Source organism: Vombatus ursinus, unplaced genomic scaffold (assembly GCF_900497805.2).
Source record: "Vombatus ursinus unplaced genomic scaffold, bare-nosed wombat genome assembly UNPS02014807.1, whole genome shotgun sequence".
NCBI lineage: Eukaryota > Metazoa > Chordata > Mammalia > Diprotodontia > Vombatidae > Vombatus > Vombatus ursinus.
The window spans coordinates 29,665,085-29,690,601 of NW_020954585.1; the positions used below are offsets into that span (position 1 = coordinate 29,665,085).

The following is a 25,517-nucleotide window of genomic DNA, read 5'->3' on the forward strand; positions in this document are numbered from 1 at the left end:
AGTTAACAGCAGCAAAGGCCCCTAAGGCTTTTGCTCTTGTTGAACACTTAAAGCTACACGATAAGAGATCCAAGATAATTGGAAGTAGTTTTCTTCTCCACTTAATGCTGTCTTCTGAATTAGTCACCCATTAGCCCATTACATAGTTGTAGGTTCCAAAAAGGAGGATAGGTATTTGCAAAGTAGGCTGGGCCTGGATCACTTAACTAATTACATCCTGTATAGTGTTTGTCTTTTTACAAATATGCTTTTTGATTTATCAAAAAGGATAATTATTTACATAGTACCATAGTCCAGCTACATGCATGTTGCTATGGCAAGGGTATAGGAGACATGTGCATTCCCCTTAATGCTTTCCTCAGTTGATTAGCTCCAATTTATCCTATATATACCTTGTTTATACATAGTTGTTTCCATGTCTCCCCCATTAGATGGTGAACTCCTTGAGAGCAGGGGCAGTCTTTTGCCTTGCCTTATTTCCTCAGTGCTCAGCACAGTCCCTGTTTCCTAACAGAAACTAAATAAATGCTTATTGATTACTATCCAGTGCTTGTTCCAATTCTGATTCCAAGATTTAGAGGCGAAAGCCTCTAGGCCAGAGGGTTCTTAACCTATTCTTTGTGTCACATACCCCTTTGGCAGTCTAGTGAAGCCTATAGTTCCCTTCTAAGAGTAATATTTTTGAAATGAAATCCATAGGATTATAAAACAAATAAAATCTTTTGAAATAGAATTATCAAAATATTTTTAAAACAAGCTCATGGACCCCAAGTCAAGAACCCTTTATCTAGACCAGCCTCTTCATTTTTACATAGGAAATTATGTATCCCTAGAAGGTAAGGTGGAAAGAACACTGAATTTTTAGCTAAAGGACCCGAGTTCTAATCCTGACTATATTACTTGCTACCTATAAGATCTTGGGCTAGTCACTCAAGTTCTCTGGGCTTCAGTTTCTTCATTTGTAAAATTATAGAATTAGACTAGGTGACCTTTAGATGTTCCTTCTAGCATTAATTCTATGAACCTATGAAGTAACTTACCCAAGGTCACACAGAGAATGATAGAAATAGGGTTTCAAACCTCAGCCCTCAGGTTTCCACTGTTGCCCCATAAGCGCACAACCAACTTACAGTATAGATAAACAAGACACATGCATTCTCATAATGGAAAAGCACACTCTTCATTCTGTAGCTGGTTTCAGATTCTCCTTTCTTTGTGAGAAAAAGTCTCATCGAAGGAGTTGAGATGGAAAAGAATTTGATAGAAAGGGCACAAGAGCAGCCATTCTGAGAATGAGTAAAGACTGGGTAAAGGAAGTGGACTTATCTGTATATCTCTATTTTAAAAGTTGCATGTGTTTGGTTTAAACACAAATAACTGCAAATGTGCCACCTAGCAAGAAAGGCAGCTTAATTGGAGCAGAGTCTCTCACATTTTTCTCCTTGCTTCTTTCATCTTCTGTCTTCCCAATCCCTAATTAATCAGCAGACATTTATTTAGCCCCTACTATGTGCTTGGCATAAAAAACATATCCTCAAGTAATTGATCATCTAATTTTGGAGATGACATTTAACATACATGAAACAATAGCAAGTGATATAATGAAATTTTAATGAATATTCAATTGAATGTAGGCTACAAAGTAGAAAAAAAGTTCAGGGAAGCGAGGAGTTGGGGCTGTATCAGAGTTGAAAGCTTCCTGGAGGAGGTGCAACTTGAAGGATTTGGACAGGCCAAGAAGAGGGGCAAAGCAATGGTAGTATAATTCTGGTACCTCTCAGGCAGGGTACTGGGTGTTGCATGCTGTAGCCTAGGCTTAAGCCTCAAGGCACACTTACTTCCAATGGATCTTGCCATAGCTTATCAGTGAAGAGTCAGAGGCTTCCAACCCTAGTTAGTTCCGGAGTAGAGAGAAGAACCTGGTCCATGCAGCCAAAAGTCAGTGATCAGTGATTAAAACAAGATTGTGGTTTGAGAATTTTCTGGGGCGATTTCATCATACCACTCATTTTATAGTATTTAAGATGAGTCATCTAACAGTGGCACAGGCAGATTTTTTTTTTAGAGTAAATTATTTCAACCCCAAATAGGTGATAAGCTTGAAAATTAAAACTGGGTAGGCTTTGAAACTGCTGAAGCCTCCCACAAGAAGTGAGGGACTGAAGTGACAGTAGCATAAGAAAAGAGCTTGGTTTTATGTGGAAGCAGAGTTTAAGAACACAGAGCTAAAGAAGCCCTTGGAAACTGATCTGTAAAGACAAAATTCCATCAGGTGCCTGTAAATCTTAGGAATTAGGATACTTTGTGGCATCAGCTATCTCTCATATTTCAGCATGATTTTTTTTTATTCTACTCTTCAAATTTCCTTATAGCACATTGCTTTCAACTTTGGATTATTCAGATGCAGATTACCCAACTTACTGTTCTGTTGTGTGTCATATCCTAATCCAGAGAGACAACTTGGCATACTGGATAGAGTAACCTCCATGTGTGATGTTGGACTTAACCTTAGTGTGCTCAGAAACTCCTTAGGACTTAACCTAGGAAATTATACACTGGCTAAGATCTGCCTCAGAAGAGGGAGTGTACTTGCTTTTAGGTATTCCCCAGGGTTGGGGAACCTGTGGCCTTGAGGCCACATGTGGCCTTCTAGGTCCCTCGGTGCCACCTTTTGACTGAGTCCAAGTTTTAACCGAACAAATCCTTTTATTAAGGGGATTTGTTCTGTGAAGTTTGGATTCAGTCAAGGGGCTGCATTTGAAGACCTAGAGCAGGCCTGCACCACCTGCAGCCTGCGAAAGGATTTTGGGCAGCCCCAGAAAAATGTAAAGGATGTAAATACAGACCTGCACAACCAGCCCACAAATAATATAGAGGATGTAAAACAAGCCCGCACAATATACCTCCCTTGAGGCCACAGGTTCCCCATCCCTGGGTATTTCCTATTGGCTCTCAAATGGGGGAGGAGGAGGAATTTGGGTTTGCAACCATTAACTCTCTAAGTTACAGCTTTTGTTGGACCTTTGGATTGCCTTAAACCTCTCCTCAACACCTTCAGTTATCAGCTAGGTACATTGAAGCCTGTTCTCTTTCTCTCCCAGTCTTCCCCTATCCCTCAGATATTGTGTGTTTAGTCATTTCAGTTGTGTTCAAACTCTCTGTGACATTTGTGGTCTTCTTGACAAAGATACTGGAGTGATTTGCCATTTTCTTCTCTAGCTCATTTGACAGATGAAGAAACTGAAGCAAATAGGGTTAAGAGATTTGCCCAAGGTCACACTGGTAGTAAATGTCTAAGGCTAAGACCCCTCAGATACCCAGCTATACCCAGGATATCCAGGATCAACAAGATGACTGCAGTTATTTGTGTTTAAACCAAACACTGCAATAATTTACTCTAAAAGTTGCACCTCCTCCGGGAAGCTTTCAACTCTGATACAGCCCCAACTGCATTTGATTGGTCACATTCCCTACTACCATGTCCCAATCTCCTGATCAGGGATTCTATTGTCAGCATTCTCTCCACCTATAGGTGAGTTCACTTATTAAGAGAAATTAAAAAAAAAAAAGTAGATCTCTCACAAAAAAAGTTGAGGACCTTGTGATATAGTACAGAAAAGAAAAAGCCTTGATATTAATAATTCCCTAGTAGTGATTTATCCATATCCTTTTTCTATAATAAAGAGCATCATAGCCCCACTTAAGTGTTCACTAAACAAAACCTCTCTATTGATTCTTTAAGCCACAATAACATTAGGGTTCTTCATCTGATTTAACATAACTTTGTTCAGTATGCATTACTAAGCATTATATTTGCACTTTTTCTTCCCCTCTATCCCTCCCCCCCAAAAAAAAATATTCAAAGGAAGGAGGTGGAGTGTGAAGGAAGTTTTATATATAGGAACTTGGCCTATGTGAGACATTTGACACTTTCTGTGGTGGAACTTTGGATCCTATATATATATTAAGCATGACATGCAGCTGACACTTTTAAAAATAAAACTCTTTCAAGTCAAGCCATTATCTGATTCCCTTGACTAGTGCTTTGTAGTCTAATATGTAAACAAGGAGTAAGCATAGAAGAACCCATTTAAAGATCCCTTGAGATGGCTCACTAGGTAGCGGAGGGAGAAAGATATGTTCAGAAGTGATGGTGATATATAAATAAAAATATCAACAAATAAATTTTTAATCCATTTAAACTCTTCATAGGATAATAAAAATCCTTCATAACTTCATTCCCTACTACTTATTCAGCTCTCTCTTGGTCTTTCTCTATCAGTACTGGAAATTTCATTAAATATGTATACTAATAGTTTTTATTTAGCAAATTCATGATGCCAAAAGATCAGAATAGTATGGATTGTTAAATCCTCTACCCAACAGCTGATAGAGGTCCTGATAAAGTAGACTAAAGTGGACAACTAGAGGAAGAAGAAAAAGGATCTTGTAAAACCGTAAGCTGGCTATTTTTTATTCCCCAAACTTGAGAATTTACTATTCTTGCTATAGAATATTTAGCAATTTTTTCAATCTCTATAGGAAAGGTTACAATCATTGAGAAGTTTTAGAATTCACGTTCGATGTATAGCACTCGTTAGGCAATAATTTTGCTTTCAAAAAGGATCGTGTTAATATAATTTTTGTAAGTGAAATAACTAAATTTATTAAGACTTTAAAGAAATTCTTTTGAATACCTTTGATAAAAATAATTACTTAATTTGTTTTATATTTGGATTTTTGTATGTAAATTTTTCTTGAAGCAAAACAGACTTGTGTGAGTTTGGCTGTTCAGTTTAACAAACATTAAATATTTACCATGTAAAAATATATGGTGCTGTAGCATTTAAAAATAAATAAGACGTTGATCCTACCTTTAGTCAAATTCAAACAAGCATTGCTTGCCTACTATTGTAAAAGCTGCTGTACTATGGACTAAGGCGAAGACAAAAATGCAACAAAGAACCCCTGCCCTCAAAGAACTTACAGTTTATTAGAGGGATATAACATATACCTAGATAAGTAAATATAAGGTAATTTGAAAGAGAGAGAGAGAACACTAAAACTTGAGGTGGTCAGGAAAGGCTTTGTATATGAAGTGATACTTGATCTTGAAAGAAGCTGGGAATTCCAAGAGGCAAAAGTGAACAGAGAATTAAATCCCAGAACTGTGGACAGATAACCATATGTGAGAGTGTGGAGATAAGAGAACAAAAAAATGAGTTTAAGGAGCAGCTTGTCAGCCTGTTAGGCTTGAATATAGATTCTATGAAGGAGAGTAATATGAAATTAGTATGGGAAGATAAGTTGGTACCAGATTGTGGAATATACAGACAGACAGACAGACACACACACACACACACACATCTCCTAAAGGCAACAGGAAGAAACTGGTCATTTTTTAATAGGCAAATAGTGAAGAAAATTATTTAACCAGTTGTTTACAGAACGGATCAGAGAAAAGAGGGCAGGACTAAATAGAAAGTTATAGGAGGAGTCCAAGAAAGAAGTGATGAGTGACTAAATAAACTGTGATTGTAGTCACAGGAGTATAGATAAAGACACAGATTTGGAATCAACAAGATTTATCAAGTTATATGGGATATATGAGTTGAGGGGAGAGTAAAGATTAAAAGGTGACTCAGATTATAAACTCAGGTAAATATGAACATCTATGTACTTTTTAGGCAATTGGGGCTAAGTGACTTGCCCAGGGTCACACAGCTAGACCAAACAAGTGCTTGGTCTGAGGTGGGATTTGAACTCAGGTCCTCCTGACTTCAGAGCCGGTGCTCTATCCACTTTGCCACATAGCTGTTCCCTCTAGGTACTTTCAACAAAGGAAGTTTGGAGAACAGGTGGGTTCAGGGGACATGCTGATGAATTACTTTGAACATGTTGATTTTGAGCAGTTGGTTGATTGTGTGAGCCTCTGGGAGCTGATAAGACCTTCAGTGGAGAGAGAAAAAAGAGAACAGAGCCTTGTGACATACTTTTAAGCTCAGGGGATGGTGGATGGTGATCCAGCAAAGGAGATTGAAAAGGAGTGGGCATACAGATAGGAGGAAGACCCAGGAGTGAGCGGTTTCCTGGAGCCAAGGGAAGAGAAACTATCTAAGAAGGGAGTAGGAACATGATTGTCAAAGCTGCAGAGGGGTGATGAGCATTAAGAAAAGGTCTTAGGATTTAGCAGCTGAGGTACTTGGTAACTTTGAAGAGAGCAGTTTCAATTGAGTAATAGTGTTGGAAGTCCCATTAAAGGAGTTAAGAAGTGATGACAGACAATAAATACATGCATGTATTTCTAGGGGGTTAATTCTGAATGGGAGAAGAGGTAGAAGATGATATCTTGAGGGAAAATGGTAGAGACAAGCAAAGGTTTGGGTTTTTTAAATTTTATTTTGTTTTGTTTTGTTCTTAACATGGAGAGATCTGAGTATCTTTCTGACCAACAAGAAGGGAACCAGTCCTTAAATAAAGATTGAAGATGAGAAAATAACTCGAGGGGGAGGTTCTCAGGGAAGATGGGATGGGGTCAGATCAAAGGTACAAGTAGCAGGGTGAGCCTTAGTAAAGAAAAAGGCTACCTCTTTCTCAGATTAGAGCAGAGGAAGAGAGAAAGGGGTTGATGAAATATGTAATAGGGCAGAAGGGAATCACCTGATGGCTTTGAGAGAAAGAAGTGGTCTAGGAAGGTCGGAAAGGGGGAAAAGAAGGTTATTGTAATAACTTGTATGGAGAATTGTAATCAGAGAAAAATAGAAGAAAACTCAGAGAAAATAAAAATAAAAATTGCCATGTAGCAGTCAGGGACAAATTGAGATTAGATATTATAAATGTGTAGTGGATCCAGTTAGCAGGGTTGTATTTACTTACTTATTCCAGCAGGGACTTAGCAGCATGTCAACAGGAGTAGAGAAAACAAATTGGTAGAGATAACCCAGAGTAGAGATTTTGACATAGCTTAAATGATAGGACCCTTAGGAGTGAAATAATTTAAATAATTTAAGAGTAAAGAGCAGTATATAGTTGAAATGGTTAACTATAGAGGCCAGAGGACAATGGAAAAGGGGAAAAAAAAGAAGTAGTGGTGTTAGGACAATAGGTCATGGTGAAGAAGTTTAGGAGAGTGAGACAGGGAAATATAGTAGGATGAGGTTGCAGATAAGGAGGGGAATTTCAGAGTTCAGGAGTATTTAGGTCACATACTGATTGGTGATAGCAAGAAATGACTATCCCTGTGGATTGCTAACTTGGAGTGAAAATTTTGGTCATAGGATGTTGATGACCTGGGAGGCCATGGTGTTTGATGTAACATCAATATGTACATTCTCAGGAATGAGATCAGAGATTGGATGGGGGTGGGGAATGGTGGGGGGTATAGGGCAGACATGTAAACCAGATACTGAACTCCTTAAGAAAGAAGGAAGAATAATCTAGAGGTAGGTAGGTGATTATAACAGTAATCTGGACAGAGTAAGGTCTTCAAAGGAGGAAAGGTTGCTAAATGACTGAAACATAGGAAAGGTCTAAAAGTAGCAACAATGAGCAAATAATATTCGTACTTTTCTCCTGGCCCTGTGTGTCAAGGGGCGTGCAAAGAGGCCCTATTACTGGAGAAGAAGGCCAGAGATTCTTTAGAGGATTCCAGGCCTAAGTGATTGCAAGAAGCTGGAAGAAGCAAAGAGGTCTAGGATAAAGGAAAATTTGTTAACTATAGACTGGAATTTCCAGAGGGCACATAATAATATGAATAATAATTTGGGAGGGATCAGGCTGAGAGGCATGAGAATGAAAGGGGCAGCAGGTCATGTTAGCAAATGGTGGGAAAGTTTCACCTTAGCAGACTTCAGCTCTGAATTTCAGGAATTATGGGAGAGAAGATGGTGGAAATATGCTAGAGTCAAGGTGGAGGAAGTATCCTTTATTCACCTCAGTAATAAAAGGCAGAATCAGTTTGTTCTCTCATAAGCACCAAGGAAAAGGTACTTATTCTTCCTGGTTACCAGAAAGAATATCAAGTTGGGCATCTGGGTGGGCAAAATACTGGAGACTGGGTCTCCAGGAGCCTTACTGAACTCACACTTCACACTAGTTCCTTTGGCTCATCCCATTATGGTAAAGGATGCATTACTCAGATGGTGCACATGTCTCCTGGTCAGGCTTGGTGTCTGAGGTTTTAGTCGTGGATAAGGCATTTGAGTGTCTGACTACACAGTGGTCAGGAAGGATTAAGTTAATATCTGGCTCAGTACAGTAAATCTGGGCAAGGTTCTGGGGCTAAGAGGCCTCCACATCCAGTCACTGACAGAGTTTGGAGTTAAAGCCTCATCCTCCCAGGTCCAGCGATGGCAAAGGGAGAAATAAATACCAGGATAGGGGTTTAGGAATTAGCTGTGGCTTCACTAATCTGGGCTTTCTGTGATCATGGAGGGCAGAAACATTGTTGTTTTCTCAGATGTTAATAGAGGTAGGTGTCTTCCCACCACGAGTTACATTATAGAAAACAAAAGAAATGTGCACTAGTAACTGTAATACAAATTAGAATGTCAAAAGAGTATAACAGGTGGAAGCAAAGATTATTTTCAACTGGAAAAATATGGGAAAATCTCTTGGAGGAGGGAGAATTGAAGCTAGGCCTTGAACTAGACCAGGACAGGAAAATTTAAGCCAGGGAGCCAGCTTGGTACAGTGGAAAGAACACAGTATTTTCAGTTATAGGACCTGTATTTGAATCCTGACTCAGCTACTTACTATCTGTGGGACTTCATGTAAGTCATTTGACATTTCTGGGCCTGGCCTGGGTGGGGAAGGACAGATAGGGTGGGGTGGACTACATGACCTCTGAGTGACCTTCCAGCTTGAGATCTATGATCCCTGTGATCTTTGGTAACTTGGCAACTTTATATTTCCATAGTTTTATTTGACTATTGCTCTTATTTCCATAGTAAAACCCTTTCCTTTTTTCAGTTAAAGGGAAAAAAATAATTATTTACCCCCTATCCAGAGAGGTGGGCAGCTAGGTGGCACAGTGGATAGAGCACCAAGCCTGGAGTCAGGAAGATCTGAGTTCAAATCCAGCTTCAGACACTTACTAGCTGTGTGTCCATAAGCAAGTCACTTAACCTTACTATTTCCCTCAGTTTACTCATTTATAAAATGAGTTGGAGAAGGAAATGGCAAACCACGCCAGTATTTTTACCAAGAAAACCTCCAAAAGGGATCATGCAGAGTCAGACATGACTGAAAATGACTTAACAACAACATCCAGAGAAGAAAGGAGACCAGTCAGTGTTCTTTAGGGTTCAGAGTTAAGTTGGTGGCAGTGGAAGAAATTATTGAAGGAATAAAAAAACTTCTGGGGCAACAAATTATGGATTCAGCTGGCCTTCCTGGTGTGTTTCTTGACAGAACATCAAAGGTGTGATCATGTCAAGGATTTCTAGGATAAGAGGTAGAGCATCTTGGGCATAGCTAACCATCAGGTACAGATACAAGTAGGGAGTCAAGTCATTAAAAAATTGATGGCCTAAGAGAATAGGAGGGGTTGAAGGATAGCAGATTGAAATGATGGAAAGAAAGTTCATTGGGGAATATGAAAATGATGTAGGTAGATGGTAAGAAAAGTACTATCTCAGAGGGGTGGGCTTTTGCATACTTTAAGTGAAATTTCTAGGCTGATAAAAGTTCTCTTGCAACTATTTTTAATCTAGTAACTTGAATGTGGAAATGAGGCATTGTGGAAAGAAATGGTTCTTTAAATGAATTTAGTTCAGTTTTGAGAGGAATCATCTTCAAAAAGGGAGGTATCTAAGAAGTGAATTATCAAATTTCAGTTGCTTATAGAATATTATTTAAGTTAAATTAACTACTGGGGCTACTATTTAGGAAGGAAAGATACTCTTCATGAGGGGCATAGATCAGGGGAAAAGGGAAAGATGGTAATCCATGAGTGAGACATGCCATCATAGGATCATATAGACATTCCTAGGAGTTTTCCTCTCTGGAAAACTCTCTGGAGAATCTCTTTTCAGAAGGCAGTTAATCAGTGTCCTCATTGTAGATAACCATGCATTTATGAAGGACAGAAAAGGTTTGGAGAAGCATTAGTCCTCAAAAAGAGCCTAATCTCTGCTCTTTCACATGAAAGTATCACAAATTCATTACTAAAGAGGAGAGCAGAGATCAGCTTCAGTGGTCTACGAGGAAAGACAACAAAGCCCATATTTAATGGCTTATATCCCCATTGGGCAAATAAATGATATGGCTATTATTTGTGTAATAATGTTTGAATTTAATGTCTGTGTGTGCTGTTTGTGTATTTAAATAGACTTTTCAGTGATAGAAAAGATTTTGTTTTTGAAAATAATTATGAATAATGCTATTTTCTTTCATGGGGATGGTAAAGCAAAGAAGTTACTGAGCAGTATGATTCACTTCTTGCAAACAATATAAACTCTAGGCCCAGGGAAGCCTTTGAACCCATTCACCAAAATTAAGACCTTTTGAAAATCAACAGAGATTATGAATTCTTGATATGAGACTAGGATAGAGAAGGATAAGGAGAGAAAATCCTTGGAAGCGCTTTTCCAGTGTGACATGCCTGTAGCCTGGCCACATTTTTTAAAATGTGGTTCCATGGCTCCTATTCTAGAGGCAGTTATGCTGATCACCTTGTGACCAAAGCAGGAACTAGGAGCAGTTTCTAGCAACCTTCTCCATGCTGCTGTTGTCATTTAATAGCTTACATCCCACCCCATCCCTTTTTGTGGACCACTCTTCTTGGCTACTGTCATCATCTGTAAATATTTGTCATGAGTCTGCTTAGCTTAGAGGACTGTGATAGGTCTTTACCCTTAAAGAATTTAGCTTGGTTGGAGTGACAATATGTATTTGTAAAACAGCACTGAGTCCTCTGTGTTAAGAAGCAGATGAGAGGTAGAAACAGAAAGTGCTATATTAATTCAGACAAGAATGAACACTAATCAGCAGACATTTACTGAGTGCTTCCCACCTGCCAGACACAGTGCTGGGCACTGGAATGCAAAGACAGAAATGAAACAGTCTCAGCCCTCAAGGTTGCAGACATTCTATCGGGGTAGGGGTGGGGGGAGATCTGAACATATACAAATACATATGAAATATCCAAAAAGCAAATACAAAGTAACTTTAAGGGGATGGGGAGGCCCTAGAAGCTGGAAGAGGAACATCAGGAAAACCTTCATGCAGGAGGAGGCCTCAGAGCTGAAGTATGAAGGATGCTAGGTATTCTAAGAGATGGAGTGGAGCAGGGGATGCTTTCCAGGCTGAGCCAACAACCCTTGCAAAGGCAAGGAAGTGGGAGGTGGTGGGTTGTGAGCAGCAAGAAGTAGGCCAGTTTGGTGTGCCACTGGGTATGGGAAGGGAAGTAATAAGCCTGCCCAAGTCTGCTAAAATGAGATGGAGGAGAGCCCAAGATGGTGACCAGAGCTCATATTGGATTCTACAAACAATATGGAGTCTCCCTAGAAGCTGCGGAAAGGCTTAGAGCTAGAAGCAGGCTAGCACTAAAAAGGACCTTAGAAACTTTCAATATAATTGGATTCAGTCTAATGTTTACATTTTATAGATGAAGAAACTGAGGCCCAGATTTATTAATGGCTTGCCCACAGTCATACCTGAACCCAGGTCCTCTAAATCTTTTTCTAGTGTTCTTTCCTCTATACGTAAAGTGACTATATTTTCTTTTCTTTTCTCTTATGTTTCATCTGTTTTAATCAGCAAAGGTCTGCCTTTACAGCTTCCCACCCTAACCCACCCCCTGCCCCCCTCAATTGAGAACATGAGAAAAACAAAACCCATTGAAAATATGTATAGTCAATCAAAGCAAATTTCTACATTGGCCTTGTCTCCCACTGCCCATTCCCAAAATTATCTTATTCTTCATTCTGATTCCTTCACCTCTTAGTAGGTAGGTTCATTGGTCTTGGAATCCTTGTTGGTCATTTTGCTGTTAAGAGTTCAGCCCAATAGTATTCTATCACATTGATATAACTTGTTCATCCATTCCCTAATTTATGGGCACTCCATCAGATTCTCATTCTTTGCCACCTCAAAAAGAGCTATAAATATTTTTGCATATTCTTACAGTTTGTTTTGCTTAGGATTCATTCCTCCCTAATTTAATCTTCCTCTAATTCTGTTTCCCCTTTCTCTCCTATTTTCCCATTAAGTTAAATGGTTCTTTGTACCCAACTCTGTGTGTGTGTGTGTGTGTGTGTGTGTGTGTGTGTGTGTGTGTGTGTGTTCTTCTTTTGAGCAGTTCAAATGAGAGTAAGGTTCAAACAGAAAAGGGAGACAGATGCATGAAATACTGGGGAGGTAGAATTGATAAAATTTGAAAACTGACTGGGCATGTTGGGGGGGGTGGTATGGCATGTGGAGGAGGAAAGACTAGTAAGAAATGACTCTGAGATTACAAATCTAGATGACTGGGAGGATAGTGGTACCATCAGCAGATAACGGGGTTTGGAAGATAATGGGTTTACAGAAGAAGATAAGTTCTCCTTAGTATATATTTGAATATGGACTATGAGATGTCTCAGCAGTGATACCGAACAGGCAATTGGTAATTTGTGGCTGGAGTTTAGTAGATAGTTATGATCAGATAGATTTGGAGTCATCTGCACAGAGATGATAATTAAAATCATGGGAAATTACAAGATCAGTGAGTATAGAGAGAAGAGGTCCTAGGATAGAAGACTGACAAAGATCCAGAAAAGTTTATTGAGAAGAAACAACCATACAGATAGCAGAGCAGTGTCATGGAAGGCAAAGGAGGAGACAGTGTTCAGGAGAGAAGTATTCACCAATATTTAAAATTGCAAAGAAGTTGAGAATTGAGGAAAAAGCCATAGGGCTTATCAGTTAAGAGGTCATTGGTGTAAACAGTTGTTTGCAGAAATTGGATATTGAAAAAGAAATATGCAAGCAAACATATCTATATGGATATATGGTGATAGCTAAATAATCTAGGAAGGTCAAGTAGAAGTTTTTTTTTTTTTTGAGGGTATTTGTATTGGTGATCAGGAAATCTACTGATAGCATGCTGTCTTTCCCAGCTAGATGCTAAACTCCTTGAATGTAAGAGGTGGTTTTCGTTGTTGTTGTTGTTGTTGTTGTTGTTGTTGTTGTTTTTTGCCTTTATCTTTGTATTCCCAGTGCCTGGCACATTGTTGATGATTAATAAATGCTTATTGATTAATCAATTGAAAATGAGCCCTTAATGTTTTGAAGCAGACACTTTTAAGATGCATTGTTGATAAATGTGTGTATAATATGTATATATGCATGTGTATACATACACATGTGTGTATGTGTGTGCACATGCATGCATACAAAGAAGTATGTTTTCCTTGGGAAATTTAATCTGTGTCTATTTTGTGAAGGGTTATGTCACTCCTGAGAATTGGGTCTTTTGGAAGTAATAATAGTTGATATTTATATAGTGCTTTAAGGTTTGCAAAGCACTTTTGATTATCTCACAGTATCTCATTTGAGCCTCACAACAATCTAGGGAGGTAGGTATGGCATGTGGTGTTACCACCACCTTATAGATGAGGATACTGGTGTTTGGAAACATTTAGTGACCTGCCCAATGTCACACTGCCTTTGTTTTGTTTTGTTTTTAAAAGGAGTTTGCATTCTTTTTTAATATATAATATTTTGCTCTCCCAATTACATGTTAAAAGAATTTTTAAATTTTTTTTGTATCACAGCCATTGTTGAGAAAGGATATGAGCTCAATTCTTCCTGACTCCAAATCCAACATTCTATCTGCAATGCCACGCTACTGATCTTAAAAATTGCTTAGAAATTACTTCAATTCATTTTGGTACAGTATATGTACTATGTATACTCTATACATGTGTGATAAGGGTTAGTCCATTTCTCCTCCTTTTCTTCCCCTTCTCCCTCAAATTTTTTCATTCTGTGATAGACTGATAGTACTGAATCTCCATCTTGGGAATCCAGTGTTTTTTTGTTTTTTTGGTGGGCAGTTGGGGTTAAGTGACTTGCCCAGGGTCACACAGCTAGTAAGTATCAAGTGTTTGGTCTGAGGCCGAATTTGAACTCAGGTCCTCCTGACTTCAGGGCCGGTGATCTATCCACTGCACCACCTAGCTGCTCCGATCCAGTGCTTTTGTCTTGAGGAACTCCAAATTTGGCTGTAGTTTATAATCTGGACCTCTTAATTTTACAGCTTGATGGGACCTTAGAGACTCAATGAAGTAAGAAGTCACTCTTCCTCATTTCACAGATGAGGAAACTGAAGTCCAGTTCAGTGAGAAAACACTGGTTGGGCCTAAAAGTTGAACTTCAGTTAAATCTCTGCCTGGTCTTAGTTTTAGTCAGTTTACCTTAATTGCCTATTTTATTGAATTCACTTCTTGGAGCTTCCACATCCTCATCTATAAAATGAAAGAGAACTCAAGTACCTCTTAAAGGCCATTAGAGCTTGCTGTTCTAAAGGTATGATTCTTCAACTTGCCCAAGGTAACACAGCTGGATAATGGCAAAGCCAGGACTACCTTATTCCTATGCCAGTATTATTTTGTTTCTAGATTTAGAGTTGAATGTGAGCTTACCTTGTGCAAACCTCTCATTTTATAGATGAGGAAACTGAGAGGTGTAAGTGGATTGCCCAAGGTCACAGAGATAATAAGTAGCAGAACCAGGAGTGGAACCCAGGCTTTACGACTCCAAATCTGATGCTCTTTCTATTATAATGTGTTTCTTCCTCCTTGACCTTTTCTCTCCTTACTCACACCATTCTTTGAATCAGTCTTCCTGGCTTACCTCCATGGTGTCCTACTAATTGGGCCCTTGAATGTATCATTGAGCTAAGCAACCTTGGGTAATCTTGAATTTCTCATGAAGTGGTAAGTAGCTGTCACACCAGTTTAAAGTGGAATGATGACTTATCCCTTGTGAAAACTCATGAGGTAATTGGGGGGGGAGGAGCTAATAAGTAATGTTCTGAGTTCTTCACATAAAAGGTGCTACATAAATTTAAAATGTGTTATAATCACATGCACTCACAGAATTCTGTTCTTTTAATTAAAAAGTCAGTCTAATACAATGCTAAATTCAGGAAAGCTATTCCTCCTCCAAGGAGCTAACCTTTTAATATTTAACCTTAATAAAATATGAGACCACTGATGATGGCATGTTAATTGTATAACAAATGTAAAGATAGGTTCTGGCTTTAAATTTTAAAACTAGTGTTGAGTAATTCTATTGTGAAATACCTTACATGAAAATGTACATTTCAGTGGTATGCATTTTTTGTTGTATAAACAACCATTTGAATGTTGGATTAAAGCCTTCAGTGATTAAGATGATGATTAAAATGCTCTGTAGAGAACTTTTAAGAATAGAGAAATTCAGGGGCAAATAACGCCTTTCTAGTCAAGGAAGGTGGGGAAAGAGCTCTTGCACTTTGAAAATAGATTGAAAGATTCAGAGACAAAAGTGGGGAAAGGAAGTAGAGGGAGTGGCTACTTGGCAGGTTTCAACGGAACAAAGTGAAAGAGACTGAATAGGAGAAGAGTAAAAGGAAGCCAGAGCTAAGGTGCCTATATCTTGGAATGATGCAGAGCCTTGAAGGGAAGACATATGAACTTAATGCCAAAGGTAAGGAAAAAGAGAAGGAAGGCCTAAAGAAAGAAATGTGAAAGCAAGGAACATGGAAGGAAAATGGTGATTTATGTACGAGAACAGGATATCAGGCAGGCAGATGTTTTACTAGTTGAAAGAAGATATTAAGGGTGGGATATTATCCACAATATTTTTTAAGGTAAAAACAGGTTTTTATAGGATGAAAGTGAGCAGTAATTATGAGATGGTCTCTGAAGTGTTATAGAAGCTTGAAGGTTGTAAAATAACGGAGAACATGGCTTTTAGATGATAGAATAAGTATTCCAATTTTCCTCCAATCAAGTTAATTTGCTCACAGATACCCAAAGATAGATATTCTTGATGCTTTTCCTATGTCCACAATGAAATTAGACAAAGGAGAAGGTTTAATGGGATTTGTTACCTTAAATTTCTAATAACTCCTTTATTGTGCTGTAAAAATGGATTCCCCTATAAAGACATTGAGCAATGACTGAGTCAATTATCAAAGGAATAATAGCAGCTTTGCAGACATTAATTCAAAACTGGTAGTGGTACTTTACCCACTATTTGCTGAAATGTTAGTTCCACTTTTGATACAATGTGTAATTAAATAATATAATTTTCTAAGTGTTGTAACTTCCTACCTATGGCAAGCTATCAGTTTTAATGGTACATGCAGGATAATGGAGAAAAGACCTATACTCAGGAGGGACCTGGGTTTGAATTTCGCCTTTAACCCTAATTAATCGTGTGGCTACAGGCAAATTACTAAACCTTTCTAATGTTGTTTCCTCTTCTCTAAAATGGGAAAACTTGCCTCCTGGTGATATTGTGAAAGATGAAATTAGATAACATAAGTAAAAGAACTTTGCAAGCCTTAAAGCACTATGTAAATGTTAGTTATTATTATTGTTATTTTATTATTATCATCATCATCATCCAAGTTCTTAAGAAATCCAAAGAATTTAAAGCAGAGGAGGAGGCATGTGGATACAGTGGACAAAAAAAACAATTTTAAGCTATTTATTTCATTTGACCCCAACTCACTGATATCAATCAAGCTTAGAACTACAGAAGTGATTATGTGAGACAGATGACATTCCTGACTCTGGTGAGCTAAGGGACTGTAATTAATGCCCATGGCCCACAAGGGTTTATGCAAGGTAGTGAGCTCTCTTTAAAACTCAGCACTGGTATGTTTGGGACAGGTTTTAATTTAAGAATTAATGAAGTGAATGTTATTGCTACTTCTGTGTTAGAGATCTTTCTGGGTCCTTCAGCACCAGCTCAGGACTTGATGGGGAAGGGGATCAAAAACCAATTAATTACTTCATTGATTGCATTTCTCTTGATTTCCCTTCCTTTTACATAAGAGCACTTCCTTTTACATAAGACTATACTGAAAAGGCAAATTAGGAAGCAGTTTGCATGCCAAATGATATTTTTTAACCCTTTCACTGTACAAATGAAGATGCTGGGGCACAATCTGTAGTGTGTCTCCTGTGTTTTAATTTTTAAAATTATCAAGTGACCATTTTTACTAAGGTCAAATGTGCATAAATAAAAGAAAAAAGAATAAATTTTTTTTTATTTTTTCCTCCACTGGAATATTCCACTGTCCTTAGGCATTTTTATACTGAAGCATAGATGGACAAAACTTCATTTGTGCTTTTTAGTTTGGAGGGAAATAGATTGGCATTTGGGAACAGTTATATTTGGTGGTTGTGATAGAAAGCTGCAAAATAAGAAAAAATAGAAATACAAAACAAAATTTCCTTTAGAGTAAGCTCATCTAGTCCATAACAGAAAATAAGAGCAATTTTAGGTGTTTTCTCTGAAGATTTCATTTAGGCAGATACTTTCTGCCCACTTAGTGACATTTTGATTTTTTTGAATGACCCTATGGATTCCTGTGTGCCCCTCTGTCTCCATGGTGTGAGGTGGGGGAGGGGAACAATAACAGCAGAAGCTTGTTGCCATTACTGTGTGATTCTTTCACATGCTTACAGTATGGATATGATGATTTCAGTTTGGATATGACTAATCAGTTTCCAGTCTCAAAAATAAAGTGGGGAATTTTTTTTTACATAAACCAGACCGCTATCTTGTGATTTGTCATTTAACTTCTCTGCGCCTCAGTTTCTTCACTTATGAAATGACTGGTTTGTACTAGTTGGCCACCAGCCGTCAAGAATTCTGTGATGTGATATTGCGTTGTATTTATTTTTCTTTTTTGTTTCTTTTACTTTATTGTCATCTAGTCATGTCTGACTCTTCATGATTCCAAGGACCACACTGTCCATAGGATTTCTTGGCAAAGATACTGGAGTTGTTTCCTTCTCCAATAGATTAAGGCAAGCAGGTTAAGTGACTTGTCCAGGATGACACAGCCAGTGCCTGAGGCTATATTTGAACTCAGATCTTACTGACTCCAGACCCTGCTGCCTATATCTGTTTACATTTTTATAAGATTTCATGAAATTGGTGAAGTTCTTCTAAATACTTCCTTGTAGAAAAAATTTAAACACTATTGTGTTATCCTTTGTAAATTTTCAATTACTTTATCCATTTATATAAGAAGAAGGTAATATAGGATGAGCCTTCATATATCCATTAAACTACATAGTTGGTAAACAGTTATAATGTGGAATGCAATGATAATAAAGCACAAGGTTTGAAATGAATCCAGCAACTGGAAATTTCACTTCTTGGATGGTAGGCTGCTTTGAAATAGGTTGAAGTCATATCTTTGCCCCTTAAGTTGGTTCCAATTAACTAGATGCGTGATTGGCAGATTTCTCCTCCCTGATCTTTTGTTGCTCTTAATAGAAACAAATAGAAGTGGAAAACAAAAGTTGGGTTTAGCTGACTCTTGGTTTGAAGTCTACTTTCTGTCAAATAATTTACCATTTTCTTTTGAAGTATTCAGCTGCTTGAACTCACTGAGTAAATCAGGTTCTCATTTCTTAGTAGATTGTTGCAGAATTACACAGTGTGCTCCTTTTTCCTGTTGTGTTTGTTTTAAAATCTATCCTCTCAAAGTTTTATATCATAAACAAATTAGACAAGAAAAGTAGATACCTGTGTCAACCATGAATAGTAAAAAAATAACCAAAAAAGCGAGAGAGATCTCAGAAAAAATTGACCATTCTAATTATATAGAATTGAAAAAAGTTTTTCACAAAATTAATGAAATTCACATTAGTAGGGAAACTTTATTTAAAAAAATTGTAGAAACTGTGTGACCCTGGGCAAGTCACTTAACCCCAATTGCCTAAAAAATAATTGTAGCAAATTGTTTTTCTACTAGAGGACTGATGTCTAAGACATGTAGGGAATTAACACAAATGTACACAGTATATAATTCCCCAAAAAATAAATAATATATCTATAATCCTTGCTTGTACATAGTTGTTTCCAGGTTGTCTCTCTCATTAGATGGTGAGCCCTTGACAGCAGGGACTGTCTCTTACCTTTCTTCGCATCAGCAGCACTTAGCACAGTGCATGGTATACAGTAGGCATTTAATAACTGATAAAAAGAATGTAAACAGAAAATTCAGAAAGAAAAAAATGGCAAGATTTCAATAATCATACAAAAATGCTTCTTTAATAATAAGAGAAATATAAATTTAAAAAAACTCTTTAGTTCTACTTCAGATCTGTCAGATGGATGAAGATAACCAAAAAGTGGGAAAATATTGGAGGAGTTGTCAGAGGACAGACACACTAGTGCATTGTTGGTTCTGTGAACTGGTGTAACCATTCTAGAAAGTAATTTGGAATTGTACCCAGAATTTCACTAAACTGTGCATTATCTTGGGACCTAGTGATGTACTAGGCATATATCCCAAAGAAATTAGTGACTGAGGGGAAAGACTGATATGTACTAAAATATTTCTAGTAGAATTTTTTTGTTTTTGCCAAGAGCAGAAAACAAAGTGGGTGTATGTCAAGACTGTAGAAGGTGGGATTGTAAGTGAGTCTTGAAGGAAGCCAGGAGGCAGAGATTAGTATGTGTGTATGTATTCTATGCAAGGGGAATGGACATCCAGTAAAAAATTGCTGTCAGAAGATGGAATGTTTTTTGGGAGGAACCCCAAATCCAATTTGCTGGATTTTAGAACACAGAGAGAGGAGTACTTTAAGAACACTGGAAAGGTAAAAAGGGTATAGGTTATGAAGGGCTTTAAAAACCCAACAGAGGATTTTATATTTGATCCTGGAGGTGTCATTGGTCCTCTTCAAAAATGAAGTACAAACAAACAACAACAAGTTTTCTGTAATTCTTTCTGTCCTCTCTGTCTCTCTGTTTCTGTCTGTCTCTATCACTGTCTCTGTCTCTCCCTCTTCCATCCTTTCTCATTTCCCCTACCTCCTTCTCCATTTATTAGATTTGTTTTATTGGGCAAGGCACTTAACTTCTTTGAGGCAGAATTTCACCTGTGACCAAAGGATAATATTTATACTACCTACTTTATTGTTGTGGGGAAAGTACTTTGTAAGCTAAATAAATGTGAACTGCATATAAGCACTACACACACACACACACACACACACAAGGCAAACAAAACCCTTGAAACAAATATGTAAGTGTAGTCAAAGAGAGTGAAGTCCTATATTGGCCACATACAAAATAGTATGCAGAATCAGAATTCCACATCTTAAACCTCTCACCTTTCCATCAGAAGATGCATAGCAACCTTCATCACCTGTACCCTGGAATTGTTTAATCATTTCATTATAAGTCTTTTAAATTTGTATTTGTTTTTGCTGTATTGTTGTTGTTCTCCTGCTTTTGGTTTGATTTTCATATAATGGGAAAAATACTTTCTAGAACTTAAAATGCCTTTTTGAATTTAAAATTCCCATGTTTTAATATTTCAACATCGTATGCAAAGATTTTAGAGCCTGTTTCGTGATTGGTTTTTGAGTGACTGTGAGGGTGTTTGCCTCTATAGTAGCTTCACTGTCTGTGGAATCAACCATAGACAGCTCCAGCCATCCTGTATCACCCCTTGTTCTCATTCCCTTAGTTGAACTACTGCCAAGGAAGACTTAATGGGATTTTCCTGAAGTGCCCAGTGAAGTGCTCTTCCTTTCTATGGCCTTTTATAACCACATAGATGTCAAATTCCAACCACACTGTGTTTAGGATCACTGTCAGTGACTTGTTTGTGGCTGATCACTGCTCTAGCCCACTCTTGTCCATACAAGAGCACTCTCTCTTCTGTGGCATAGTTTAAGTCGGTCTGAATTTAGAATGAGATGGGATGGGATATGTTCACACAGATCTCATTGAAAGACCATGTGCGCTAAAGAGTGTTGCCCCTCAGTTTCTAGATTATTTACTGCCAAAACACCAGGCCACTTGGTTAGCTAAAAGTTGTTAACCCTTCCCAGGTTCTTGCAGGATCGTTCCATTATCCAAAAACTTCAGCTTTACTTGGTGTTAGTAACAGAAAGGGGAGCAAATTAATGAATTACCACTTCACTTTTTGTCATGGAAGGTTCACTCCCAAAAGACAAAGTTTCTTGAGCAGAAAGAATGGGGTGAATTAGAGGTAAATAAGCTTGTTAGTATCATACTTTGGAAAAAACATGACATTAAGGATTGGGTAAATGTATTCAAGTCAAATATGTGCTAGACACTATACTAAGTTCCAGGGTTACTATGGAAAGGCAAAAATAGTCCCTGACTTTAAGAAGCTTACAGTATAAAGGGGGAGACAACATGCAAGCAACAATGTACAACACTATACACATACACACTATAACTTGGAGATAATCTGAGAGAGTCTGTAACTAATAATAATGGCTTCCATTTGTATTGCATTAGAGGTTTACAAAGTGCTTTCCCCACAGTGATAAGGTAGGTAATATAAATATTATTAAATAATAAATATTATTATCCCTTCTTTACAGGTGAAATTGAGCATTAGAAAAAATTAAGTGACTCACTCAATATAATAGTAAATGGCAAAGCCATGTTTCACATTCAGATCTTTTGAAACTATGCTGTTTCTACCACCACACATTGCCTTTCAGTGTTTGATCATTTCACAGTATAGTGCCTAATGCATAGCACTTTACACAAAGTTAGTGCTTTTAAAAATTTAATTTCATTGAGAAGATCTCTAATTTGGTACCTATTTAAATGATGCATCACATGTAGACTTAATAAATATCTAATTGAATTGAAATCTACCAAGAATCTTCATGATTAATATCATTGTGCAAGTAAAAAATAAAAGAAACATTAAAATACATAATTGGGAACCAGTTAAAAATATTAAAAATTCCAGCTCCTATTTGTAATGCATTGTGCATTACACAATGACCAGCAACTGGCAGAAAACTACAGTGAGGGGGCTTCTCTACTGAAGATTCCTTGCCTTTGTGCTTTGCAGTTTCCATCAAAGTTTGTTGATTGTAATGATCATGATTATGCATGGAATTTTATTACCTCCAATCAGAACTTTTAATTGCACTCAGAAGGAAAAACAATAGGTAGTGGGTATGTACCTCAGCCTCTCTGAGTTACTACGTTCTGTGAAATCTTCCAGGTGACCTTCAAAGATACAAAATACAAGCTTAAATATATGCACTGCGTATCTTTGGAGAAAAAGGAATCTCTTGTCAGGAAAGCAGAACTGCCTTAACTTTGTTCTTTCCTGGTAAGAAGCATTATGGTATAGTGAAAAGGCTATGAAACTTGTGGTTGGAGGACTGGGGTTCAAATCCTCCCTCTTCTACTTAGTATTCCATACTCCTTTGAACCTTAGTCTCCTCATCCAAAAAAAAAATGAGCCTTACAGCTCGATCCTATAGGTTGCTTTTCTTTTTGAATCAGTTCCCCATCCCCCCTCCCTCTTGCCCAGGTTAAGATTTGTATGAACTGATAGAGTAAATTGAACAAAACCAGGAGGAACAATTTATACTATTACAACAATATTATAAAAACAAAAACAAAAAAAGAGTTCTGAAACACTTAAGAACTCTGATCAAGCAATAATCAACCATGATTCCAGAGGACCAATGATGAAGAAAGCTGCCCACTTAACAACATAGAGATAGACTAATATGCAGAGTGAGAAGCACAATTTAGGGCATAGCCAATGTGAGAATCTGTTTTGCACGACTGTACTTATATAATACAAGGGTTCGGTATTTCAAGCAATTACTATCCAAGAATTACTTAGCTTTTTAATGTTTGTTTAGTCTTTCTAAAACTTATTCAAAACATGATTTCTGAGTTGAATAAATAGTAATTTTTTGGTGTTACTGGTAGTGAAGCATGATTGTTTTAAATATAAATTTAAAGAAATGTATAGCAAAGAAAAAATTAGTGTTTAGTACATAATGATGAGGATAGAGACTGGGCTTATGATTTCACTGGTATAGTGAACTTTCCAGTGAGGAAACTACTACAAACAGCAACTTTTCTGTAACTTATAGTCTTAGAAGGTTACCTAAGTGACTTGCCTAGGGTCATACAGCCAGTGTGTGTCATAGTTGACACATATCCTGTGAACCCTGGTTTTCCTGTCTTTGAAGCCTATTCTCTATCCACTAAACCACCCTGCTTTTTACCAGAATTTGACACATAATGCAAGAAAATGTACTTAGACTCTTTTATGTGTTTTAGGAATACACACACACAAGCATACATACATATATACATGTGTATATATTCATATTAAATATATCATATATAAAATATGCATATTGCTATAAGTGAAGAACAATATGTAAGATTTTAGCATACTTAGAATAGGAATGTGGATGGAATTTGGTTCATAGATTTGAAAGTTGCAGTGAAATATATGTACAGAGAAACACCTGTTTGTTGCCTATATAAAGATTAAACTGTACAGCTGACAGCTTAAAAATATTGTACAAGAGCCATGTTTTCATGTCTAACAGTAACCATCTGTTTCTACATTCCAAGATCAGCAAATGGTTATGAAAAAGAAAATAGTAAAGCCAATTTAAAAACTGCTCTATTTTAGGAAAAGTCTATTAGTTGCTTAATTTAGGAAATGGCAAACTGAGTGGAATAATTAAAAGAGAAATCACTGCATAGGGGAAAGTGTATGTGGGTCAATCTGATTTACACAAAGTAGTTTTAATTCACTGGTTCATCATAGGTTGATAGACTAGAGATGGAAGGAATCTTCAAAGTCATCTAATCCAATCTCCTTAGTCTATAGGTGAGGAAACTGAGACCTGGAGAGTTTAAATTGCAGAGCAAGGCTTTTAATCCAAGGACCTCTGATTCTTTTTTTCTTTTTCTTTTTTTTTGGCACAAAGCACATTCTTTGGTATTTCATGGATTGAACAAAAGTAGTTTTTACTTTTTAGAACATACAGTACACAGACATTGGATGTCTTCTGACAAAGGCTAGATAGCTACTTGTCAGGTATGTTGTAGAAGGTTGTTTTGTTTTTTTTTTTTTTTTAATATATGTTATTGAGCTGAAATTCCCCAATATCACATTTTTCCTCCATTGCATCCTTGGAAACTTTGTCTTAAAGTAACCTATTATCCAAATGTGCTGGAGAATAAGGTTGTAATTGAGGACTGCATTCCTTGATAAGAATATGGAATCAAATAAACCTTGATATGGCCAACCATATGTAATAGAGGCAAAAAGCCAATCAACTCTTCATAACCATTTGTGCCCTTAGTCCTATAAAATGGGCAAAAATGGTACCAGGTACACAAGAGCCTCCAATATGTTAAATATACATATGGTGCATGAAAATACAAATCATCTGTGTCATAATTTTGACTCTAAACATATACTGGCTATTATAAAATTATCAAAAATTTAATTTTATTATAACCAGTTTTAGAGAGGCAATGTTGCTTAGTGGTTAGAGCCTGAAATCAGAGACAGAAAGACTTGGGTTCAGGTACCACTTCTGACATACTGGCTCTTCGACCCTGAACAAATCACTGAACCTCTCAATGTTCGATGCCAGAGGAAGAAGTCCACTAAACTCTCTCCTCAACCGGATTAAAATGTAAATTGAAAAATGTTTGACAATACTATCCAACTAAGATAATGTTAATTTATTGTGTTCTGAGTCAATATGTCTCCCACTGGGATCTAGGCAATTCTCTAAGACAGTAAGTTGTGGACCTGTACTGGTAGAAGTAGTTTACTCATCTGGGAGTTCGCTATACCAATATAATCACAGGTCTGGTCCACATTTTGTCTAACCAGTCTTGTAGCTTGAGGGTTAAAAATACTTAAAAGAGTTTTTAGGGATGACTTGTATTAGCCATGTCAAGTCAAATCAAGTAAATGTGCTTTTTTTTTTTCCAAAGCACCTACTGTGGGGGCAGCTAGGTGGCGCAGTGGATAGAGCACTGGCCCTGGAGTCAGGAGGACCTGAATTCAAGTACAGCCTCAGACACTTGACACTTACTAGCTGTGTGACCCTGGGGAAGTCACTTAACCCCATTGCCTAGCAAAAAAGGCCCCCCCAAAAATTTTAAGCACCTGCTGTGTGCCAGACACACTAGCCCCTGACTTCAAGGAGCTCACAATCTAGTGGAGGAAGCAACATGCAAACAACCACATACAAAAAGTCCACCAGACGCTAGCTCCCTGCTTTTTCCCTTTCCCAATCCTGTTGACCCATTTTTTTTCCTCCATCTTGTACTCCCAACTCCCTGATGGATATTAGATTTCTCCTTGTCTGCAATATCACTATGGCTCCTCCCTTGCTGTTCTCACATATTAACAAATCTGAACTCAGTTTGAGTCTTGCAGCTTCATATAAGAGATGCTCTGCCTTGCCACCCACTTAAAAACCCCTTTTCTCTTTCTACCTGCTATGGATGAA

General features: G+C 37.6%; 1 protein-coding gene across 4 annotated transcripts in view; it reads left to right on the forward strand.

The window, feature by feature from the left end:
* Positions 1-25,517, forward strand: part of TNFAIP8 (TNF alpha induced protein 8) — a 131,630-nt gene that overhangs the window by 81,778 nt on the left and 24,335 nt on the right. The window contains exon 1 of one of the 4 annotated variants that reach the window (XM_027875140.1): positions 15,603-15,675. The exons of the other annotated variants lie outside the window; for them this stretch is intronic. Within the exon in view, the coding sequence (XP_027730941.1) occupies positions 15,630-15,675 (46 nt within the window). The 5' untranslated portion in view covers positions 15,603-15,629. Of the gene's footprint in view, positions 1-15,602; positions 15,676-25,517 lie in introns of those variants that run through there. 4 annotated transcript variants of the gene reach the window in all.